The sequence below is a fragment of the Acartia tonsa genome, chromosome 11, assembly GCF_053477335.1.
Source record: "Acartia tonsa isolate MP-2025a chromosome 11, ASM5347733v1, whole genome shotgun sequence".
Taxonomy (NCBI): Eukaryota; Metazoa; Arthropoda; class Copepoda; order Calanoida; family Acartiidae; genus Acartia; species Acartia tonsa.
Genome location: NC_137270.1, coordinates 31,203,420 through 31,225,170, shown reverse-complemented (window position 1 = coordinate 31,225,170; position 21,751 = coordinate 31,203,420). Strand labels below are relative to the sequence as shown.

Genomic DNA, 21,751 nt, shown 5'->3' with positions numbered 1-21,751 from the left:
TATTAATCATAGTTTTGCAGCATGATTGACGGACCAAGTAATTTATTTACTGTATGCTCCTTGGTATAGAGATTAGTCACACAAAGAAAATTAAGCTGGAACCCGGTATTAGTGTCGGACTGATTATGACGTAACAAAAAAAATTAGCCAATGAGAGGCTACTATGAATTTTACCATTGGTCAATAATGTCCTCTCATTGGCTAATTTTTTTTGTTACGTCATAATCAGTCCGACACTAATACCGGGTTCAAAATTAAGCTGTCTATCTTGAATAGCATCCGAGAAAATCAAAATTCCCCTACGGACAACATAAAAAGAGAATTAGAGAGTAGCTTCTCTACGAAAATTATCTAAAATCTATAAAATCTCATATTGGAAAAATAATTAGAATAGTACTTTATTCCCCACTTAGAGGTAGGGCGTTCCTTCCCCTTTCTTAAATTTTGAAATTATAGGGGATAAACAAGGACGATTTCCTTTAAAAGTAACAAATGATGTAAAAATATGCAATACTTTCAGGTTTACTAGCAGTATATGAAAAACATTAAAATTTACCTTTTAAATGGATTTATTATTACTTTGATCTTACACCAGATTTTCATGTTCTCTGACAAAGTGAAGCACGCAGCGGGCTAAAATAATTATTCCCTTCATACACCCCCCTTAACCTTATCTCCTCTTCTCCTGAACGAACTGACCAATAAATGAGTTCCATGAAAGCAAGCTAAATTGCCGACAATATCCAAGTATTTCTGCATTATTACATTGTAAAACGTATGAAAAAGTCAAAATTGCATTAGTAAAGGTTTTCATGACAAATATTTATATAGAAATGACATATGATGTTTGATAGGTTCATATTGAAAAAATGATTAAAGTAGAAATATATATGAAATAAAATCATGAAATTTTTGTGCATGTATATTTTATTCTTAGTATTGAGTTAGTATTGAATAGTTGAACATGTTTAACAAGGACAATTACGTCCATTAGTAGCGCAAACTTGTTATTTTACCTTCATTACAAACTAGTAGCTACGCCCCTAGTGGTATTTGAGGTGGGGAGAGGGCGGTAGACACCACTCCATTTTCAATGATTTTCAATTTTAGTTTTAAATAGAAAAACTGAGAACAAAATTTGGTCGTAAGGGACGATTTCTCTTGGGAGGGTAGGGGTACACTTCTCCAATATAGTTATAAAACTTCCCAGGTCCTATTAGAAGCTACATTGAAAAAGAGAACCCTATCGGTTCAGCGAGATCCTACGGTACAGATAGACATCCTGTTACCTTTATATAATGATTATTTAGAAATACAGTAAGCTTTTTTTGTCTGTCCTTTCTATATCTTTCACCAAAAAACATTTAAAGTTCTCTATTTTTAGTGAAGCTTTAATTGTTCCTTTGATTGTTTTAGGTTATATAATTTATAAATTAAAGTCTTTCCATCTTGGAAATTAGGGGCGAAGCCACTAGTTTGATTATCGCTATTATTTGATATTTGATAATATATTGCTTGAGCCTCACTTTAATGGATGTTGAAATTCTTGTTTGCTATACTTGTCTCTACAGCAAGCGTGTTTACAAACTAGGAAATAGAATATTGTGAATATAAAATGGATGAAATTAAAGAAAAATTGGGAGAAGAAAAGGTTCGTATTCATTTTGTAAATGACCTATGCCAACTGTCCCACTTTTTTAACAATCCAACTAGACTGATCGTCTGACTGTCACTAGAAGTGAATTATGAAAAGTGATATTATCTTTCTGTTTTTAGTTTCAACGACTTCAGCAGAGAGTAAATACCATTACCAGCAAAGCAAAGGTAATCCTATTATATAAAGTAGTAAGGTTTTATTGTCTGAAGCTTTAGATTTCAATAACTACTGATCTGAATGAGTTTTACTTTATGGGAAGATTAACATAGGTCTCTAGATGGATTTAAGCTTTTTTCTCCCCCCTCCTTATCTCTTTAAATACCGTTCCTCTTGATGCTTGGAGCGCAGCTACTAATTATGTCAATAAGGTAATAACCATGTATATTAAGGGATAAGACAATGGACAATAAATTAATATACATTCCCAAAGATTTTGTGAAATCCTAAAAAAAACAGTTTAATTTACATTCTATCCAATGTCCCCTCCCTCCATTGCATTGGTAATACTAATATATACAAGGATAGATAGATGTATTTCAACATAAGCATACAAAATGATAATAATATTTCTTACACATATTTACATAATTTTATGCATAGTTTGGTACTTTCATAACCTGGGTTGGCCGTTTATACAATGATAGGTCAATGAAAGATTGATTTTCACCCCAAACTATTAAGTTCTTTCATGTGAAAGTAGAATTTTGGATTTATCATTGTGAGATGAATTATTTTCCTCTTAAAATGACCTAACAAAAGTTTTCCATTCTTCACCCCTGGATGCTTTAACATTTTTAATCTGACTTTTGCAGAAACAATTATTAAATTATAGAGATAGATTTTCGATAATTTTAACCAAGTTAAAACTAGATAATTACATACATACATATATTAAATAATCAATTTTCTGTTTTAGTAGCGAAGTAACTTTATTAATACTAGCGGCTTCGCCCCTAGCCTCTAGGGGCTTGGGCCCAAAGAGGTTTGATCAAACCAAATTTTTGTATTTTATATTTGAAATAAGATTGTAAAAAAAATTATCTTTGGGGGGGTGGGGGATTTTTTTGGGGGTGGGGGATTTTTTTGGGGTTGGGAGGAGGGGTAGTCCACCCCACTATTTTAATTTTAGTTTTAAAAAGAAAAAAAATGAGAAGCTACCCTGTAAAGAAGAACCCGATGGGTTCAGCGGTTAGCGAAATCCTTCGCTACAAACAAACAAACAGACACACATACAAACAAACAGACAGACATCGTTCTACTTTGTATTATAGATGTCTGTCCTTCTATCTGTAGATCAGTAATGTTGCAGAGTTGCCGATTTTATTTCAGAGATAGAGATAATTTTCATTTCCCTCCTTTATCCCTTCACTCCCCTTCCCTTCTTTTTCATTCTCCTTTTATGTTGACTTTTTGCAGAATCAATTATCTATTTACTAGCGGCTACGCCCCTAGAGGTCTCTAGGGGCACTTGAGGAGGAGAGAGTCGAATTTAATGACCCAATTTCTTATTTTAGATTTTCAAAGAAAAAGTAAAAAATTTTTGGGGAGGTCAAATTTTTATTTTTTGGGGGGGTTCCCCCCCCCCCTCATTTTTAATTTTAGTTAAAAAAAATTTTTTAAAAAATTTCGGGGGGGGGAGGATTTTTCATTTTTTGTGGGGGGTTGGGGGTGTCCCACCCCCCAAGAAAATAGTTATAAACCTTCCCGGAACCTATGAGAAGCTACCCTGTTAAGGAGAACCCGATCGGTTCATCGGTTAGCGAGATCCTTCGGTACAGACACACAGACAGATACAGAGACAAACAAACATCCTGTTACTTTAGTATAAGGATTTAATGGGTTATATTTTCGATAATTTTAACCAATTTTAAACTAGATAATTACCTAAGATATTTTATCGATTTTCTGTATTAAGTAGCGAAGCTACTCTTTTAATGTCTGTCTGTCCTTCTATCTATCGATCAACAATGTTACAGGGTTGCGGATTTTATTATCGAGCTAATTTTCACTTCACTCATTGCTGATTTTTTTTTATGAAGATTCCCTTTACCAATAAGATTTAAATATGTACATCGATCTATGAGATATGTAAAAAAAAAACATATTATAATCGTTACTAGCGGCTACGCCCCTAGTAGCCTCTAGGGGCACTTGAGGAAAGGGGAATCGAATTTGATAATCCAATTTCTTATTTTAGATTTTAAAACAAAAAGTAAAAAAAAATTATAGGGGTGGAATTTTTTTTTATAGGGGCGATTTTTCTTGGTTAGTTATAAACCTTCCCGGAACCTATGAAAAGCTACCCTGCTAAGTCGAGAACCCGACCGGTTCAGCGGTTACCGAGATCCTTTGGTACAAACAGACACACAGACAAACATCTTTTTACTTTATTAGAAGGATTTCTCGCATCGTATTATAAACAACTTTCCGCGGATATGAAATGTACAATTATAAGATTAAAAATAGTTTTATTCGTAGAAAAATGGATATAATACAATGCTAGATATAGTTTTTTCGTATGGATGACAACCGGTTCTATTCCACCGGATATTAATCGGTTTCGAATGAATACGAGAAAATAATATACTTTATAAAATGGATGTTATCATCCTTGTTTGTAGAACCGAGAAATGTTATGGAAGGAATATCTGACAAGACCTGTAACTCCAGACAAAGGCAAAGAATTATATGCATGGCTACTCTATAAGTGATCCGGAGACTGTTTGTCTGTCTTTCTGTCCTTCATTACGTAATGTTGCTCTCTATTTAGTTCTTTCAACTATGTAAGAACTGCAATTTAAAATATTTCCTATTTATTTCATTCTATTAGAGTGTAGAAATTTTCTGATTTTAAAAATGTTTATATGTTGCTGAATGGACTAAAATGGAGTACAGTACACAAAGAGTTACAGAACAGTACACAAACAGCAACAGTACAGTAAACAAACAAAAACAAGACAGTACACAAACAGTAACATTACAATACACAATCAGTAACAGCACAGTACAAAAACAGTAACAGTACATTACACAAACAATGTTGAAACCAACGTAACCAAAAACTTAATTGAATAGCATGGATGTTAAAAAATCAGGGATCGGCAGCCGTGCGTCAGCCGCGTGTAAGCCTCCGTGAAATTGTCATATTTTTACTTTGATTTAAATTTGAGACGCAATATATACAGGCCGAGCCATGTTTAAACTAATCCTGAAATTATATAAAATCTTTTAATAAATGATTTTATTTTGTTTAGATGACCTGGAAACATTGGATGAAAAAGTGGCCAATAATATGAAACTTGGCACTCTAATTAAGGTAAACAGCAAGGACGACTACATCCAATAGTAAAACATCATTAAGCCAAATATATACAAAAATTATAGAACACTATTAGTAAAAAGACTAGTAGAGTGCTAAGGTTAAAAAAGGAAAAAATTACCCCCCCCCCCTTTCCATCTACAATACCGGAAACTATAAGAGGCATCATCATTTATCAGGTTAAAACAATAATAACGGTAGAATACAAAAGTAAGGTAGGTGTATTTTTAAGAAAGGGGGAGGGGAGGATCTTAATGCAACTCTTTCCTTGGATCTACTGCAGTTCACGGTAAAATATTGCTGGTAACGAATATTGCCTTCTTATACCACTTAAAATGGTGTGCGGGTATGATCTGTACGTTCAGCCGTTTGGCAGCTAGCATCCTTTAAAATTCATAGATTTTTGGCAATATTTGTTACCAGCAATATTTTACCGTGAACAATTTAAGCATAATCAATGTACTTCAATTTTCCTTGTAATATGTCAATGAATTAATTAACTCAGAAGGAAAGACATTTTTGTAGAGTAGATGGTTCAATTACCTCATACGGGCGAAGCTGCTGTCCATGACACTCTAACGTCAGGTCCAACAACCCAGGATAACTAAATTGATAGTAAATAATAATTTTTTCAGGCTGATTTCACCATTGGTGAACTAGACGAAAAGCCGAAAATAGACTGGAACATTCAGTTTTTATGGAGAAAACTTTTCTTCGCTCCCATACATCCACAGGTCCTTGTTTTTGGACATACCTCTAGAGACCTCTTTGGGTATTTATGGGGGGAGGGGGGATAGGTCGACCCTCCGACTTTTATTTTTTAAAATTAAATGAAAAATTAAATACAAATTTTGTAAGGGATATTTTTTCTAGCGGCGATTTCCCCGAGATTAGTTATAAACCTACCTAGGACCTATGAGAACCTAATTTGAAAAGGAGAACTATATTAGTTCAGTGGTTAGCAAGATCATTTGGTAAACAGACAGACACATAGATAGACATCCTGTTTATATAAGGATAGGATAAACAAAAAATATTTAATTGACTGACTACTGATTCAAGAATGAAATTATGCTCATAGATATTAGGCGCTTTTACACAAAGTATCTTGTTTAGCATTGAATCCCTTTCCTTTATTTTCAAAATAAATTGAAAATAATGAGAGGGGTAAGTTTGGGTTAGGTTTTATTGGGTACTAGATGCCCCCGCAGGGTTAGGGAAACGCTGGTTTAGGCTGTAGGAGATATGCAGGAGCAAAAAAACACATTATTTTCAATTAATAAAAAAGAAAGGGGGACGGGTGTCCAGATCTCAACATGTAATTTGTGTAAAAGCTATGGATATTATGATATCACTTTTTAATATTTGTAAAAGGTTGTGTTATTTTATTTTAATATGTTATTCTTCTTTTTTTTCAGTGGATTTTGATGTATCTATGGGATGTAATTCTGTTGTTGGCTTTTATTTACAATATCTATGCAATAACTTTTAGATTTAGGTAAATCATAATATATGGCTGGTTAGTCGGCATGCTTTTTATATACTAATTTAATTAATAGTACGTTGTATACTTTTGAACTTGCTAATTTTTTCCAGCTAGTATGGTTACAAAATCAATTAATATTCACTCCATTATTACTGGCTCTTAGCCATACTGAAAAATCATGTATGGCATCGTGTTACAGACAATTTTCATGAATACTAAAAGTAAAAATGATAAAACTAATACAAGTTTTGTAAGCCCGGGCCTTTGGCCCCTCGGGTCTAACAAAACTGGTTTCAATCTTATAATTTTTAATTTTAATATATGCTGTCTATGATACGATGCGATAAATCTATTCCCTAACTTTTAATCTAAATACAATTATTTGAATTACTGAAATATATTGGTTAAATGTTCTGTTCTGTATACCTGTTATTTGAGTTTTATGTTGTTAGTAGCGAAGCTACTCTATAATTTGTTAGTAGCGAAACTACTCTATAATTTAAAATGTCAGTCTGTATGTATGTATATTTTGGGGGAAACGTGATTTTCTCAGCTCCTACAAAAGATAGAAGGCTGAATTTTTTTTGTCAACATTTCCATCAATAAGGAGCATAATTAAGTATAAAACATCGTTAGCGGTCGGACTGCTTTTAAGCAGCTTTTTAGCCGCTTTTAATTTTAAAAACTGATTTTCATCTATCCTGTAAAGGAGAGAAGGCTGAAACTTCTTGTCAACATTTCCATCAATATGGAGCATAATTATGTATAAAACATCAATAGCGGTCAGACTGCTTTTAAGCATCTTTTTAGCCGTTTTATTTTTTAAAACTGATTTGCTTGGCTCCTGTAAAATATATAAGGCTGAAACTTCTTGTAAACATTTCTATTAATATGGAGCATAATTAAGTATGAAACATCAATAGCGGTCGGGCTGCTTTTAAGCAGCTTAGAGCCGCTTTTATTTTTTAAAACTGATTTTCTCGGCTCCTGTAAAAGATAGAAGGCTGAAACTTCTTGTCAACATTCCCAACAATATGAAGCATAATTAAGTATTCATCATCAATAGTGGACAGACTGCTTTTAAACAGCTCTTTAACCGCTTTTACTTTTTGCAACAGATTTTCTCGGTTCCTATCTTTGGTAGTCTGATTGCTTTTAAGCTGCTTTTCTTTTTAAAACTTTCAGAAACCTTAATTTTTCAAAGTTTCATGATTTTAAGTTTTTGCATATTTATTTGCATATTTATCTCTTTCTTTTCTTTGTTGTGATAACAGTTACTATAAATTACTTTGTCTGTTTTTCTATTTTATTATAGATTTTGTGCTTCGCTACTAATGGATGTTGTCATCCTTGTTTGTAATATAATTTAAATAAATTTAAACAAACATTTAACAAATTTTGAACAAAGATTTTTTTTAGATATTTTACAAAATAAAAAATAATTTTGATTTAGATTAAATTATTAATTTTATCTTAGTTTTTCTGGATATCAAAATGAAGATACATGGAGCTACTGGATTGCAGGTTTCACAATAAGAATTGGTGCTTTCCCTTTAATGACTTTTGAGCATGAACCCCTCCACTTAATTTCAAATAAATTGAAAATGCGGGGGACAGGGTGGGGTTAGGTCTTTATCTTTATGTCAAACCCTAAGGGGCTGCCATGTACCTAATATTACCTAACCTAATCACACACAAATCCTACCTCCTTCCCTTTTATTTTCAAACACAAAACTTTTACTCATCCCTTTTTTAAATTTTATATTCAAATAAGGGATTGGATTTTTCTTGTTCTTGACTTAGCACATTCAGAGAAATCGCCAAAAACTTTTATAATCATTCATTAAAATATAACTTTCTGATTGCTTTTAAATTTTATTTTGGTTTAGGAGATTATTTTGCTGATTTGATCAATATTGTGGATGTCATTTTAATCAAGGAAAGTATATATAATATTAATTAATATTAATTTGATTTGCAATTAGTGTTTTAGAAGAAAAAATGCGTATTACTATATTTTCGATTTTTGAACAAGAATGTTAATTTTATTTCTGATCCCAGCCTAGACTGATGTATTTGAACAAAGAAGGATTGTATGAAACAAATGGACTCAAGATCATCATGAATGATGTTCAGGTATAACAGGTTAGGTTAGATGAATGATAAATGTATAACTATAGATGTATAATCCAGACAACTACCTGCCCCAAGTGGTGGAGACCCTTTTCGTTTGCTATCAAATTGCTTTCAGTTCTTTTGTAGAGACTCAGCTGTGTTAATATTTGCGTCGCAGTAAAAAAAACAGGAAAGGTTCCCTACCCCATGGGCAGAGTTACATATAGATCAAGCCCCTCTACTCGTTTACTTTAATAGATGAATAACATAATATTATTTTTCTTCTTATGTTTTGATGTTAAAACTTTCCTAAAGTTTAAAAAAGACATAAGAAATTACCCCCCCCCCTCCGCTTATTTCCTAATTATTACCAAATTAGAAAAGTGGGAGGGGGGGGGGGGGGGTCATAATTTATTTATTTGTTAATATTTGTCATGTTCTGTTTTTAGAATGGAACATTTAAAATTGATGTAGCTTCTCTGGTACCTCTAGACATTCTCTACTTGTATACTGGAGTAAGGTAGGCAGCATCATAAACAATTTAACAAGATCAAACTCAAGTTTGTCCATAAGACACACAACAGAGTGTATAAATAAAAATAAATTTTTAGAGTAGCTTCTTTTTTAAAAACTTAACTGACATTAAGACTAGATCTATTGATATAATACAGGAGATGGCAGAATTAAAGATCTTTCTTAGTTGAAATTTATTGATACCTAATGTGTGTAAAAGGATATGAAAAAATGAATCAAAGATTGACATACCAAATAAATTAATAAGCAAATCATCATTGCCATATTTTTCTCCTGAGAACATTTTCTTTGGATTTTGCATGATTTGAGTCATCGCTGAAAGATAAGATTTTATTATCTTCTAGTTTACATAAGAGTTCCCTACTCCAGGTTGTTTTTGATTACCTGGTTTTCTCTTTCCTTGAAGATTTCACGACAAGACCTGGTTGGTTAAATCATCATTTTCTTTCCTTAGAGTGTTCCTCTGACATCTCCATTTTCTCTGTTTTATAGTTTTATATCTGAATTATTCTTTTTCCAAAAATTTTAGTTTTATAATATATTTTAGTGGAAAATCTGCATTAATAAGATTTAACAGAATATTTAAATACCATGTATTTGATACAGCTTTTAATAGGTAATTTAATTTTTATAATTTAAAAAAAAAATGAAATACTTTTAATTTATGGTTCATATATTAGTCGTGTGTTTTCCTAGGGTGTTTGTACCTAGGGGGTTTGGGTAGGAGAGGGATGAAAAAGAGAAGAAGGAACTTTTAAATATAAAGTTAATAGGAGTTGTACTTGCCCTCAAATGACTTGCAAGGACAAAACACCCTTTACACCCTACTTTTGCACACTTATGGTTCAGTCCCAATAATATGAGTTCATTAATTGTAAATTTTACTTGAAAAAATAACGGCCCATAGAGGGGTGAGGGATTGACCCTCCCGCACTTACAATTTTTAGTTAGATTTTATTTTCTGGGGGAAAGGGATGTATTTTTTTCTAGGGTGTTTCATTTTGGGAGGGTGATGGAACCCTCCCTCGAAATAATTATAAACCTTCCCACAAGCTACACTGTAAAGGAAAATCATAACAGTTCAGTGGTTTGCGAGTTCCTTAAGTACACACTGACAGACACACAAACTAACTTCATGTGACCTTTACATAAATATTTAGAATACTTAATTTTTCAAAATTAGATTGGATTCAGTAAGTTCTTTCCCAACAGTTATTCGTCTTTTCAGGTAAATAAACATCCGTGACAACATCTATAAGTGAAGGACAATAAAAAGTCATGGATTGACAAACGTACAAATAAGATATAGAGGAGATGTTCAGTGATTATAAAAAGAAAGTGTATTTTGGGTATTTTATTCGATTGATAATAGTTAAAAAGCTTCCCAGTACCCAAGAGGAAGCTACCCTGTAAAGTAGAACCCCATCGGTTCAGTGGTTAGCGAGATCATTTGGTACAGACAGACTGGCAGACTGACAGAAATACAAATATCCTGTTACTTTATTATAAGGATTATTTTAAATAAATATTGTTTACTTTCATTTAGAACTGTGTTGGTGATGATATTTTTGATTCATCTGAACGCCTGTGCTTACTATCTATTCTCTTGCTATGAAGGAAAGATTTCAAATTTAAAAAAGAAAAATTTGTCTATAAATAACAGAGAGAGAGAGAGGACAATGGGCTGTCCCCAAAGTTTCAATGATAATGTTTTCTTAATCGTTGGCTTCATAGTTTTGGGGACTTTAGTGATTTTTGATTAATTGATTTTTTAAGTTGAGTGTTCAAATGTTTCAACCACTAACTGTAATCTATAAAGGCGTAATTTTACGTATCATCATTAGGGATGTACTGTACATTCATTTAACGGTCATTGTCTTATCCCTTTAGAACCCTAATAAATTTATTGGTACTTGAATCACTTTCAAGGAGTTTGTAATGTGAAGCATGATTGACAGACAGACGGAGAAAACAATGTATAGATAAGATGCGAATATGTCATGATAATCTTCACAAAAAAATTTAGCTGTATATCTTCAATAGCAGCCGAGAAAATCACCTTTTCCTATACCGTTACGAACTGACTGACGTACAGACGGACACACAAAACTCGAACAAGACCCTTATAAAACTTATTGAAAATTGACCCTTAAAACAGGCATTGGTACCAATAGATTTGTCTTCAATGGTCTTGGAAATCATTACCTAAGGTACGTTTCAAAATATTAAATAAGTAGTACTGAGCTGGTTCTACAAAATAAATCATAGTGATGTCACTGCCAATGCCTCTAGTGAGCAGATTTTGGTATTATCCTCTTAGAAATATTTTTTCAATATAAAATTTTTTAAAACTATGTTTTAGTAGAGTGAAATTAATGTAGAATAGATTTATCATTACTTGGATCTTACACCAGATTTTCATATTCTCCAATAATGTGAAACATGATATGCAGCGGGCTAAAATAACTATTAACCCCTTCCCTTCTCTTTACCTCATCTTCCCCCTCCTACTGGATGAACGAATTTAACAATAAATGACAGGGGAAATAGGAACCTTTATTGACGACAATTTTTCCCCTGTCATCCCTTATTTGTAGGTGTTTCTACTTTGCAATCAAAACCTCTATGTCAATTGGGAAGAATTCTAAACCTAGGATTAACAGGTGTTCATATAAATGAGCTGCAATTTCGACAATTTTTTGACAATTTTGAAAGATATCTAATCAGTACAGAAAAAAAACAGACTTAAAGTTACATTCACAGGCAAGCAAATGTTGATGCTTTCCCTCAAAGAGCCTAGCGAGGACAGAAAACCTCTTTCCACCATATTAAAAAATGAAAATATGGAAGGGGCGTAGCTTTTTTTCTTTTGTCTTTCTCCTGTGTGTAAAACTTACTTTGAGGTAACAAGCCCTGGACCCAAAATATCCTAACCTAACATGACTCCTCTTATTTTCAAATTCTTTCAACATAAGGGGGGTAAGTGTTCGACTAGACACTTTAAGAGAAATCACCCAAATTTTAAGAGAAAAGTCATGCAATTCAAATAATGCTTGTCTGTCACACTATGCTCATAAGATGTGTAGTATGTTTCAAGGTGCGTGGAGAGGTCTAGAACCCGAAGCTACACTAAGCTCCCTATAGGTCATCATCATCATAATTAAAATCTTTATCATTATTTGTTTATGAACACTTTAATTGCAACAACAGTGCAGCAGAAATGATCTTCATGACTATCTCATGGCTACTTGGGGTCTTTGTATTTGCCATTCTCATTGGTAATGTGAAGGATATCATTGCTCAATCTACTAGGTAAAGTATTGTATAATAGTTTTCCATGAATAGAAAAATCATAAAATTAAGACCCGGGTTGTGAGCCTGGGCTTTTGGACTCTTTGGCCTAATAAAACTGGTCTAATCTTATAATTTTCATTCTGATATTCACGGAAAGATGTCTCTAATACGGTGTTCTATCAACTAGATAAATGGAAATAAAGACTAGAATTAATCCTAAAGTGAAGAATAAAAACTCTTTTTTGAAAAACTAAATGTAATAAAGTAAAAGAATCTCTGTCTGTCTGTCTGTTTGTTCCGAAGGATCTTGTTAACCGCTGAACCGACATGGTTCTCCTTTGCAAAGGTCCTGGGGAGGTTCATTGCTAATTAATTTGCTGGAGGGTACCATCACCCTACCAAGTGAAATCGTCAAAATTAAAAAATAACCCCATCTAGCAGCGAAAAAATATTTTTTTGTTATACAACTAATCTTAACATAGATTAAAAAGAAAACATTTTACGTGCTGCAAGATGCCTCTAGTAGGGGTGTAGCCGCTATTGTAATATTATATAGGACAAAGGATGAATATATGGCAAAGTTTGAGAGCATCAAACAATATATGATTGGAATGCATGTACCACAGGTATTTAATTTGTTTATCGCATCATATTATAAACAGCTTTACGCGGATATTAAATGTACAATTATAAGATTAAAACCAGTTTTGTTAACCCCTAGACGGGCTTACAAAACTTTTGTTTGATATTATGATTGTTCATTTTTATGTTCGTTGAAAACTGGATATAATATGATAAGATACATGACTTTTTAGTATAGCTTGAAACTAATCCAGCGGATATTAATCGGTTTCGAAGCTATACTGAAAATAAAGTATACAAGTTTGAATGGGTTGTTTGGGATAGATTAGTCGTAAGATCTATTGATATTAGATCAATTGTTACATTAATCTTTTGATAGAAAGATCTTTGATTTCCATTAGCTTATTGAAAAAACTTCCTCTAAACATAGATAAATTGTTAGTTACCATAACAGCTAGCATTATTATATAAAAGTACACAGGTTCTGTGTGTGTGTGTGTGTCAAAATCGAAGGATCTTGCCAACTACTGAACTGAAAATGTTCTTCTTTACAGGTCCAGTGAAGGATTATAAATATTTATGGGGAAGGTTAATACTACCCTCCCAAGAGCAATCACTCCTTCAAAAAACTAACCCTCCCCCAATTGTTTTTAATTTTTTTTTATTTAAAATTGGAGGACCCCCTCTACCCCCCAAAGCTTTCCTTTAAGTATTATTATTATATAGGAAACAATGGATAGAGTAAAGACATGGTGTAAATATACCTGGGACAACCAGAAAACTTTCGATGAAAGAACAATCCTCCAACATTTACCTGAAAAACTAATGACAGGTAACAGAATCAGAGAGAGAGTGGGGGACATTGGGCTATTGATTGCACTAGTCCCCAAAGTTTTATAATAACGTCTTCTAATTTATAGGCTTAACGTCTGCAGGGACTTTGCATGAATTTTGATTGATTCATAAAGTTTAGTGTCTAATCGTTTCAACCACTAATTGTAATCTTCAGAAGGGGTAATTTTGTGTTTCATCATTGGGGATGTACAGGGACTTCAGAGAATTTCAATTGGTTGGTTTATAAAGTTGAGATAGATGCATACTCTCTAAATCATCCAATAGGAACAATTTGTTCATATTATTGTTTAGAAAGCGTATAGATTTTATTACAAAAAGCAGTTAATTTTGGCTTTTGTTTGCAATGTGAGTCAACTATAAATAGTCACATTTCTTAGGATAAAGCTTTTCTTGGGTAAATTATAACATAGAAATATCTTTTTTCGCACAGTGTGAAGCATATGATAAAATATATTTGATAAATCAGCTATAAATATTAAAAATGAATTTCTTAGGATAAGTTAGCTTTTGTGAAATGATATCGTCATTATTGGAATAAAACGTGAATAACAAAAAAATGAACAATGGTATTTGTCTGCTAGAACTTTCTTTTAAGTTTTGATGGATTATGGGGCAGGTTTGAGCAACCATCTAGATATACCTTATCTACTCAAACATTATAAAATTTATTTTTGATAAAATATAGAGTTTTGTATGAAGTTTCATACATATGATTATATTTACATATATCAGTAAAATACATCAAAACTTTTTCTTATATATATAATTATTCAATGATTTAGATGTAGCAGTTGATATTCATTTTGATACTATTACAAATGTTAAACTCTTTCAGGTAAATTTAGCATTAAAAAGAAGCTCTTTGTAGTTCCTATAAATAATAAATAAATACAAATGAACAAAAATAGGTTAAAAATAAGACTAAAATACCAATGGCAGGCCAGTATACTTTTTAATTGACAAAAGTAGACCAGTATGACGTCAAACTCTTTAGGCACTATAAAAATCTTCTCAAACTAAATTTATGATTATTTCAATAGGAATTAATAGTTAAAAGTAAATTTATTTTTAAGGGTTGCAATCCTGGTTTAGTGAAAGATCTAGGTAAACCAGTTGTTAAATGAACATATAATGAATCTATAAATTAATGAGTTTATGTTTATGTTTATGTTGATAATACTCTTGAGAGCCCAAACAGGGCTATAATAAGAGGTTTACTGGGCAGTATTATACTATATATTACCTATAAACCATCAAATCTATAATTTTTTATATCTTTCAATTTATACTTTAAATTTATCGATAAATCTATTAATAAATCTATTGATAAATCTATCAAAAAATATACCAATAAATCTATGGATAAAACTATTGATAAAGCTATCGATTAATCTAAATATAAATCTCTTAATTATGCTATCGATTAAATCTATCGATAAATCTATTGATAAATCTATTGATAAATCTATTGATAAATCTATTGATAAATCTATTGATAAATCTATGGATAAATCTATGGATAAATCTATGGATAAATCTATGGATAAATCTATGGATAAATCTATGGATAAATCTATGGATAAATCTATGGATAAATCTATCAATAAATCTATCAATAAATCTATCAATAAATCTATCAATAATTCTATCGATAAATCTATCAATAAATCTATCAATAAATCTACCAATAAATCTATCAATAAATCTATCAATAAATCTATCAATAAATCTATCAATAAATCTATCGATAAATCTATCAATAAATCTATCAATAAATCTATCAATATATGTATCAATAGATCTATCAACATATGTATCAATAAATCTATCAATATATCTATCAATAAATCTATCAATAATCTATCAATAAATCTATCAATATATCTATCAATGAAATATTTCTATAACTTAACTCAATTAACTTATCAATAAATATATCTATAAATCTAACTAAATCTAATGGTTTTTATGGATGAAAGAATGAATCTACGAATCTAACAAATAATTTAGTTGTTAGATTGAAATCTATCCTGTATCTACCTGGTGACTATGTCTGTAAGAAAGGAGATGTGGGCAAGGAAATGTTTATCATTTCATCTGGAGCTGTTCAGGTCAAAAATATCTTAGAAGATTTCCATTTTATCTTTGTATAAAAGTAACAGGATGTCTACCTATCTTTGTGTCTGAATCAAAGGATTTCGCTAACTTATGAACCTATATGGTTCCTTTACACTGAGGCTTCTTATAGGTCATGGGAAAATGAAAGAAGTGGTCGAGTTTCACCTCTACCCCCCCCCCCTCCAGTGCCCTTAAAGGGCTCTTGGGCAGTAGCCGCTAGTTTCTATGTTTAAGAGTGGTAATAGATTTTTGAGTTTATGTTAATCAAACAACATTTAACCTGTAGTTTAGAAACATTCAGTCCAGGGTCTGCTATTCAGCCAAGCAATTCCATTTGAAATTGCTGAAAATTAAATATTTTGTTGGCTTAGAGCTTGTTTTTAGATGTAACTAAAGAAGGAAAGTGATTGAGACGATGAGAAATAAGGGAAGGGGAAAGATTTTTCACTTAGACTTGTTTGTCAGAATCACATTCCTTTTCCCCTGCATTCAGTCAGACTGATAAAAAAATACTTCCGTATTCATAAGATTTTTTGTTTAAAGGTTGTAGGGGGAGAAAATGATGAGAAAGTTTTTGTCACTTTAAATAAAGGTAATTTCAAGTTTATTGAGAAAAAAATTCTACTATAGCGCAGATACTTTATAGTAAGAGCAACAACATATGTTAATCTGTCAATGCAAAGTCACATTTGTTGTACGTACATTCTGTTTTTGCTCAATGGAAATTTTCTTTATGATCATTGCATACAAGTAGTCGGTTAAGCACAAGTACCTCCACCTATATCTTATTTGTGATATAAATAAAAATTAAGGAGAGGCGGTATTTTTTCTATCCCCTGCAATCCAGTAACCCAATATCATCTTACCTCACATAACCTGACTTAAAGTAACAAACAAACAAAAAACTAACCCCCCCCCCCAATCCTCCTTATTTTCAATTTATTTTAAGATAAGTATTGACTGTTTATTAAACTAGGCCCCCAAGTTTTATAATGACGTTTTCTTATTGAAAGGCATAACAGCTTTAGGGACTTTTATTGAATTTTGATTGGATGTTTCATTAAGTTTAGTGCTCAAACTTTTAAACCATTAATTGTAATCTACAGAAAGGGTAATTTTATGTATCATCATAGAAGATGTACATACACCAATTTATAAGCCTTAGTCTTATCCCTTTAGATCCCTGACATGAAAGTACTCATATTAATTTGATAAAGTGTTAGGTGAACAAGTTTTCTAAACAGGTGAAGCTAATTGAGCAGATTTAATTGGATCTAAATTGTATCAAATAATAATAATTAGTATCTAATTTATTGTATTTTTGATTCATAATTTGCAAAAATGGTGTTTGCATAAAAAATCATATTTTTAAAACCAAGAGCCCAAGAAAAGAGGTCAGAAGTAATTTGAAATTCTAACTGAAACTATGAATATTTTTGTTTAGCTTTTTAGCCCTACAAAATCATTTTCATAAAAATGCAAACTAACTAATACTTTTCAAAATAAGCCAAATTTTATTCTCTTTTATTGACACACCAACATGAAATAAGAAAACAAATTTATTTTATAAGAAAATAGTATTATGTGCTTTATCTATGCAGTCAATGAGAATCGATAAAGAAAGAATCTTTTAAAAACTTTAAAATTTGAATAATTTGTGATTGGAATACAACTAGATAAAAATAAGAAAAGTTGTCACAATTGAAGCCTTGGGATTGTTTTTTTCCCTTTGAAATTCTAGGGACTTTTATAAAATACATAATTGGTTAGGTTCTTGTTTTTGGAGAGATAGCCTTACTAATATACTTGGTTAGGTTCTTGTTTTGGGGAGATAGTCCTACTGATATACTTGGTTAGGTTCTTGTTTTGGAGAGATAGCCCTACTAATATACTTGGTTAGGTTCTTGTTTTGGAGAGATAGTCCTACTAATATACTTGGTTAGGTTCTTGTTTTGGAGAGATAGCCCTACTAATATACTTAGTTAGGTTCTTGTTTTGGTGAGATAGCCCTACTAATATACTTAGTTAGGTTCTTGTTTTGGAGAGATAGCCCTACTAATATACTTGGTTAGGTTCTTGTTTTGGAGAGATAGCCCTACTAATATACTTGGTTAGGTTCTTGTTTTTGGAGAGATAGCCTTACTAATATACTTGGTTAGGTTCTTGTTTTGGGGAGATAGTCCTACTGATATACTTGGTTAGGTTCTTGTTTTGGAGAGATAGCCCTACTAATATACTTGGTTAGGTTCTTGTTTTGGAGAGATAGTCCTACTAATATACTTGGTTAGGTTCTTGTTTTGGAGAGATAGCCCTACTAATATACTTAGTTAGGTTCTTGTTTTGGTGAGATAGCCCTACTAATATACTTAGTTAGGTTCTTGTTTTGGAGAGATAGCCCTACTAATATACTTGGTTAGGTTCTTGTTTTGGAGAGATAGCCCTACTAATATACTTGGTTAGGTTCTTGTTTTTGGAGAGATAGCCTTACTAATATACTTGGTTAGGTTCTTGTTTTGGGGAGATAGTCCTACTGATATACTTGGTTAGGTTCTTGTTTTGGAGAGATAGCCCTACTAATATACTTGGTTAGGTTCTTGTTTTGGAGAGATAGTCCTACTAATATACTTGGTTAGGTTCTTGTTTTGGAGAGATAGCCCTACTAATATACTTAGTTAGGTTCTTGTTTTGGTGAGATAGCCCTACTAATATACTTAGTTAGGTTCTTGTTTTGGAGAGATAGCCCTACTAATATACTTGGTTAGGTTCTTGTTTTGGAGAGATAGCCCTACTAATATACTTGGTTAGGTTCTTGTTTTGGAGAGATAGCCCTACTAATATACTTAGTTAGGTTCTTGTTTTGGAGAGATAGCCCTACTAATATACTTAGTTAGGTTCTTGTTTTGGGGATATAGCCCTACTAATATACTTGGTTAGGTTCTTGTTTTGGAGAGATAGCCCTACTAATATACTTGGTTAGGTTCTTGTTTTGGAGAGATAGCCCTACTAATATACTTGGTTAGGTTCTTGTTTTGGAGAGATAGCCCTACTAATATACTTGGTTAGGTTCTTGTTTTGGAGAGATAGCCCTACTAATATACTTAGTTAGGTTCTTGTTTTGGAGAGATAGCCCTACTAATATACTTGGTTAGGTTCTTGTTTTGGAGAGATAGCCCTACTAATATACTTGGTTAGGTTCTTGTTTTGGAGAGATAGCTCTACTGGGTACTGGAAATATGAACAGACGCACAGCTAGTATTAAGGTAAACTATTTGAGACGTAGAAACTTCAAAAACTAACTTAACTATCACATTAAGATTTATGCAGGTGCTGATTAAGGAACAAAACAGACATACTTACATGTAGAACGTTGGAAGCCCAATATGTGAAATAACAAGGATGACAACACCCATAAAAGCGAAGCTTAACACATATGTCAAACTAGTCAGACAAACAAACATAAACAGGTATAAAGTTAACATTATTTAAAAGTTTAAACACAAATTCCTAATATCTATACCCAAATTAACGGTTAAGCAGACTTTTAACATATTTCTTGCTTTAAACTAGGGTTGGGCCGGATGGATATCCGGCCATTTTCAATATCCAGCCGGATACCGGATATTGAAACTATCCGGCCGGATATCCGGCTCTATAATTTTTTATACTTTACACCAAAAATCTCTGCTTTTTTAAATCTTAAATGGCTATAATTTTCTTATTATTGAAGCTAGAAGAACATTTTTTCTGAATAAGTTTAACTTTATGTAAATTTATATAAGATTTCTGAAGAAATTTTTTTTTTACTATTTTAATATCTGGTAATTTGGCCGGATATCCGGTAATTTGGCCGGATAACCAGATATTTGCCGGATATCCGGCGTTGGCCGGATATCCGGCCGGTTACCGGATATCCGACATTTGAAATCAGCCGGATATCCGGTATCCGGTATCCGGCCAAAAAAGTATCCGGCCCAACCCTACTTGAAACCAATGTATAGTTACTTAGAAATTGATAAAATAAGCAATATTTTTCATGGAAAACCAAATACAATAACAAATCTAGAAACAGGTTTTTTATTAGTATCCAATTAACTTTAGATGGCCCATCTCTCGCCCACCTTTAATTACAAATTTGTAAATAATAAAGACGCAATATTTCTTTATAAACAGTCTGATAAAAGTGGAAACTAATTGTCCAAAGTGGGTTATTTATTGTCCAACACAATAAAATAGGATATTATTATTTTAAATAACCTATGAGATTCAACCCTTTGTAGATAGTGAGGTATTTTTTTTGTCAATAATACGAATTTAAAAAAGGTCTTTATTACCTAATTACTATGTTATAAAAAAACTAATTGGCAATTTTATATCATAAAATAAATCCTTAACAGTAAGTAAATTGTTTCAACTATGTATGACAAGTTAAATATCCCTACAAACATTATAAGAAACAAAAACGTTCAGATTTTCCCTGTTTTTTCCTTTTTCCCTCCCAAAATACCATAAAATCAAGGCATTATTCCTGGATATTTTTGTTAATAGGACGTTTTTGGTTGATCAGTGTAGTGAAATGTGCTTAGAAAATGTTAAGATTTGATAATCAGATGAGAAATTTTTACGTTCACACTCCCTTTAATGATAGAGCTATTTTGCTTGTGATATTATAACTATTACTAAAGTTCCTAGAAATCCATATTTCAAAAATCAAGTGAATAGGAAAATCAATTATCATGTCTAAGATGGACAAATGGACTCTATGGTAATGATTGTAAAGTTACGCCTTCTACATTCATACAGGAATCATAATACCAAGTTTTAATTTATTAGGACAATTTTAACATGCATAAAAGAACGATCATCCGTTATGGGCCCAAATTATAATAAAGCTTTGCTTTTAAAACTATATATCTGTATATTTTATAGGCTAGAGGGTTTACCACTTTGTATGTTCTGTTCAAAAAAGATTTAGAAGAGGTTCTAGAGGTAAATTTATCTAAATAAATATGTTTTGCCTCCAACTTTTTGTTAGTCAAAATTGACTTTGTTCTCACGGAACGGAGGACACCCTGAATGTTTCAAGTATTCTCATAGGTCCTGAGAAGGTTTATAATAATTTTTAGGGAGGGTACAACAACTTCTCAAGAGAAATCGTCCCTAGAAAAAGTTCTTTCCGTCCCAAAGTTTTTAAAAACAAAATTTACAAATGGTGGGGAGGGGGAGGGGTGTGCCTCTCCGTGTACCCCATCTCAAGTGCCCCTAGAGACATCTAAAGGGGTATAAACGCTCGTAATCAATATAGAGCTATCCTGAAGACAAACAACTGCTGGAGCTAAAAGCTGCTCGAGCCAAACAAGAAGCTATGGCCAAACAGAATGTCAACAAAACAGAAACTTCAACAAATCAAATGAAAGAGGTAATTTCCAGGGAAGTTGAGGATATGTAGAAAAGCTAAATGACAAAAATAAACATAAAATAACATAAAACCATTGCAAGCCCCATGTGAAGCTTCCTTAAAATGAAAACTAGGTATCGAAATCTTAAGCTTCAGACAAAAAACTTACTACTTTATGTATAGAATAATCATTTCAAATTTTAGGAACTTTTTTCACCCACAGAAGATCCAAAATTATTAAGTGCTGTTCTAGAAGTTTTAAAGAAAAAAAATCAATAATAAATTATTAATCATTATTTATGTTTTAATTTTACAAGTTCTAGAAGTAAATTAAATATGTATGTTTTTATTTCAAATGAATTAAAACTGAAAAGTAATCTAGAGTAGATAATCTAG

The 21,751-nt window shown here is 32.0% G+C and overlaps 1 protein-coding gene and 3 long non-coding RNA genes across 4 annotated transcripts; all 4 read left to right on the top strand.

The window, feature by feature from the left end:
• The first annotated feature begins 1,589 nt into the window (after positions 1-1,589).
• Positions 1,590-4,333, top strand: LOC145332701 (uncharacterized). Its single transcript, XR_013884270.1, has 3 exons — positions 1,590-1,651; positions 1,777-1,824; positions 4,279-4,333. It is a non-coding gene; the product is annotated as an uncharacterized LOC145332701 (long non-coding RNA).
• Positions 4,334-6,395: 2,062 nt separating this feature from the next.
• LOC145332430 (uncharacterized) lies at positions 6,396-8,401 on the top strand. The gene is made up of 3 exons (XR_013884178.1): positions 6,396-6,474; positions 7,940-7,986; positions 8,352-8,401. It is a non-coding gene; the product is annotated as an uncharacterized LOC145332430 (long non-coding RNA).
• A 1,255-nt stretch (positions 8,402-9,656) lies between these two features.
• On the top strand, positions 9,657-10,729 carry LOC145332637 (uncharacterized). Its single transcript, XR_013884246.1, has 3 exons — positions 9,657-9,727; positions 10,295-10,339; positions 10,658-10,729. It is a non-coding gene; the product is annotated as an uncharacterized LOC145332637 (long non-coding RNA).
• A 544-nt stretch (positions 10,730-11,273) lies between these two features.
• On the top strand, positions 11,274-21,661 carry LOC145331237 (cyclic nucleotide-gated channel beta-3-like). Its single transcript, XM_080175854.1, has 13 exons — positions 11,274-11,321; positions 11,709-11,774; positions 12,322-12,423; positions 12,962-13,031; positions 13,714-13,819; positions 14,625-14,677; positions 14,916-14,946; positions 15,853-15,953; positions 16,504-16,552; positions 19,153-19,220; positions 20,887-20,946; positions 21,263-21,376; positions 21,560-21,661. The coding sequence occupies exons 2-13, from the start codon at positions 11,737-11,739 to the stop codon at positions 21,632-21,634; spliced, it is 867 nt and encodes a 288-aa protein (XP_080031980.1). The 5' UTR covers positions 11,274-11,321; positions 11,709-11,736; the 3' UTR covers positions 21,635-21,661.
• Positions 21,662-21,751: the final 90 nt, after the last annotated feature.

What these genes read in the sequence shown, in the direction of transcription:
- LOC145331237 (XM_080175854.1), top strand. Translation starts at nt 11,737, where the DNA reads ATGTCAATTGGGAAGAATTCTAAACCTAGGATTAACAG. An exon ending in TCTAAACCTAGGATTAACAG is followed by an intron (nt 11,775 to 12,321) that starts GTGTTCATATAA and finishes TTGCAACAACAG; the next exon opens with TGCAGCAGAAATGATCTTCA. An exon ending in ATCATTGCTCAATCTACTAG is followed by an intron (nt 12,424 to 12,961) that starts GTAAAGTATTGT and finishes AATATTATATAG; the next exon opens with GACAAAGGATGAATATATGG.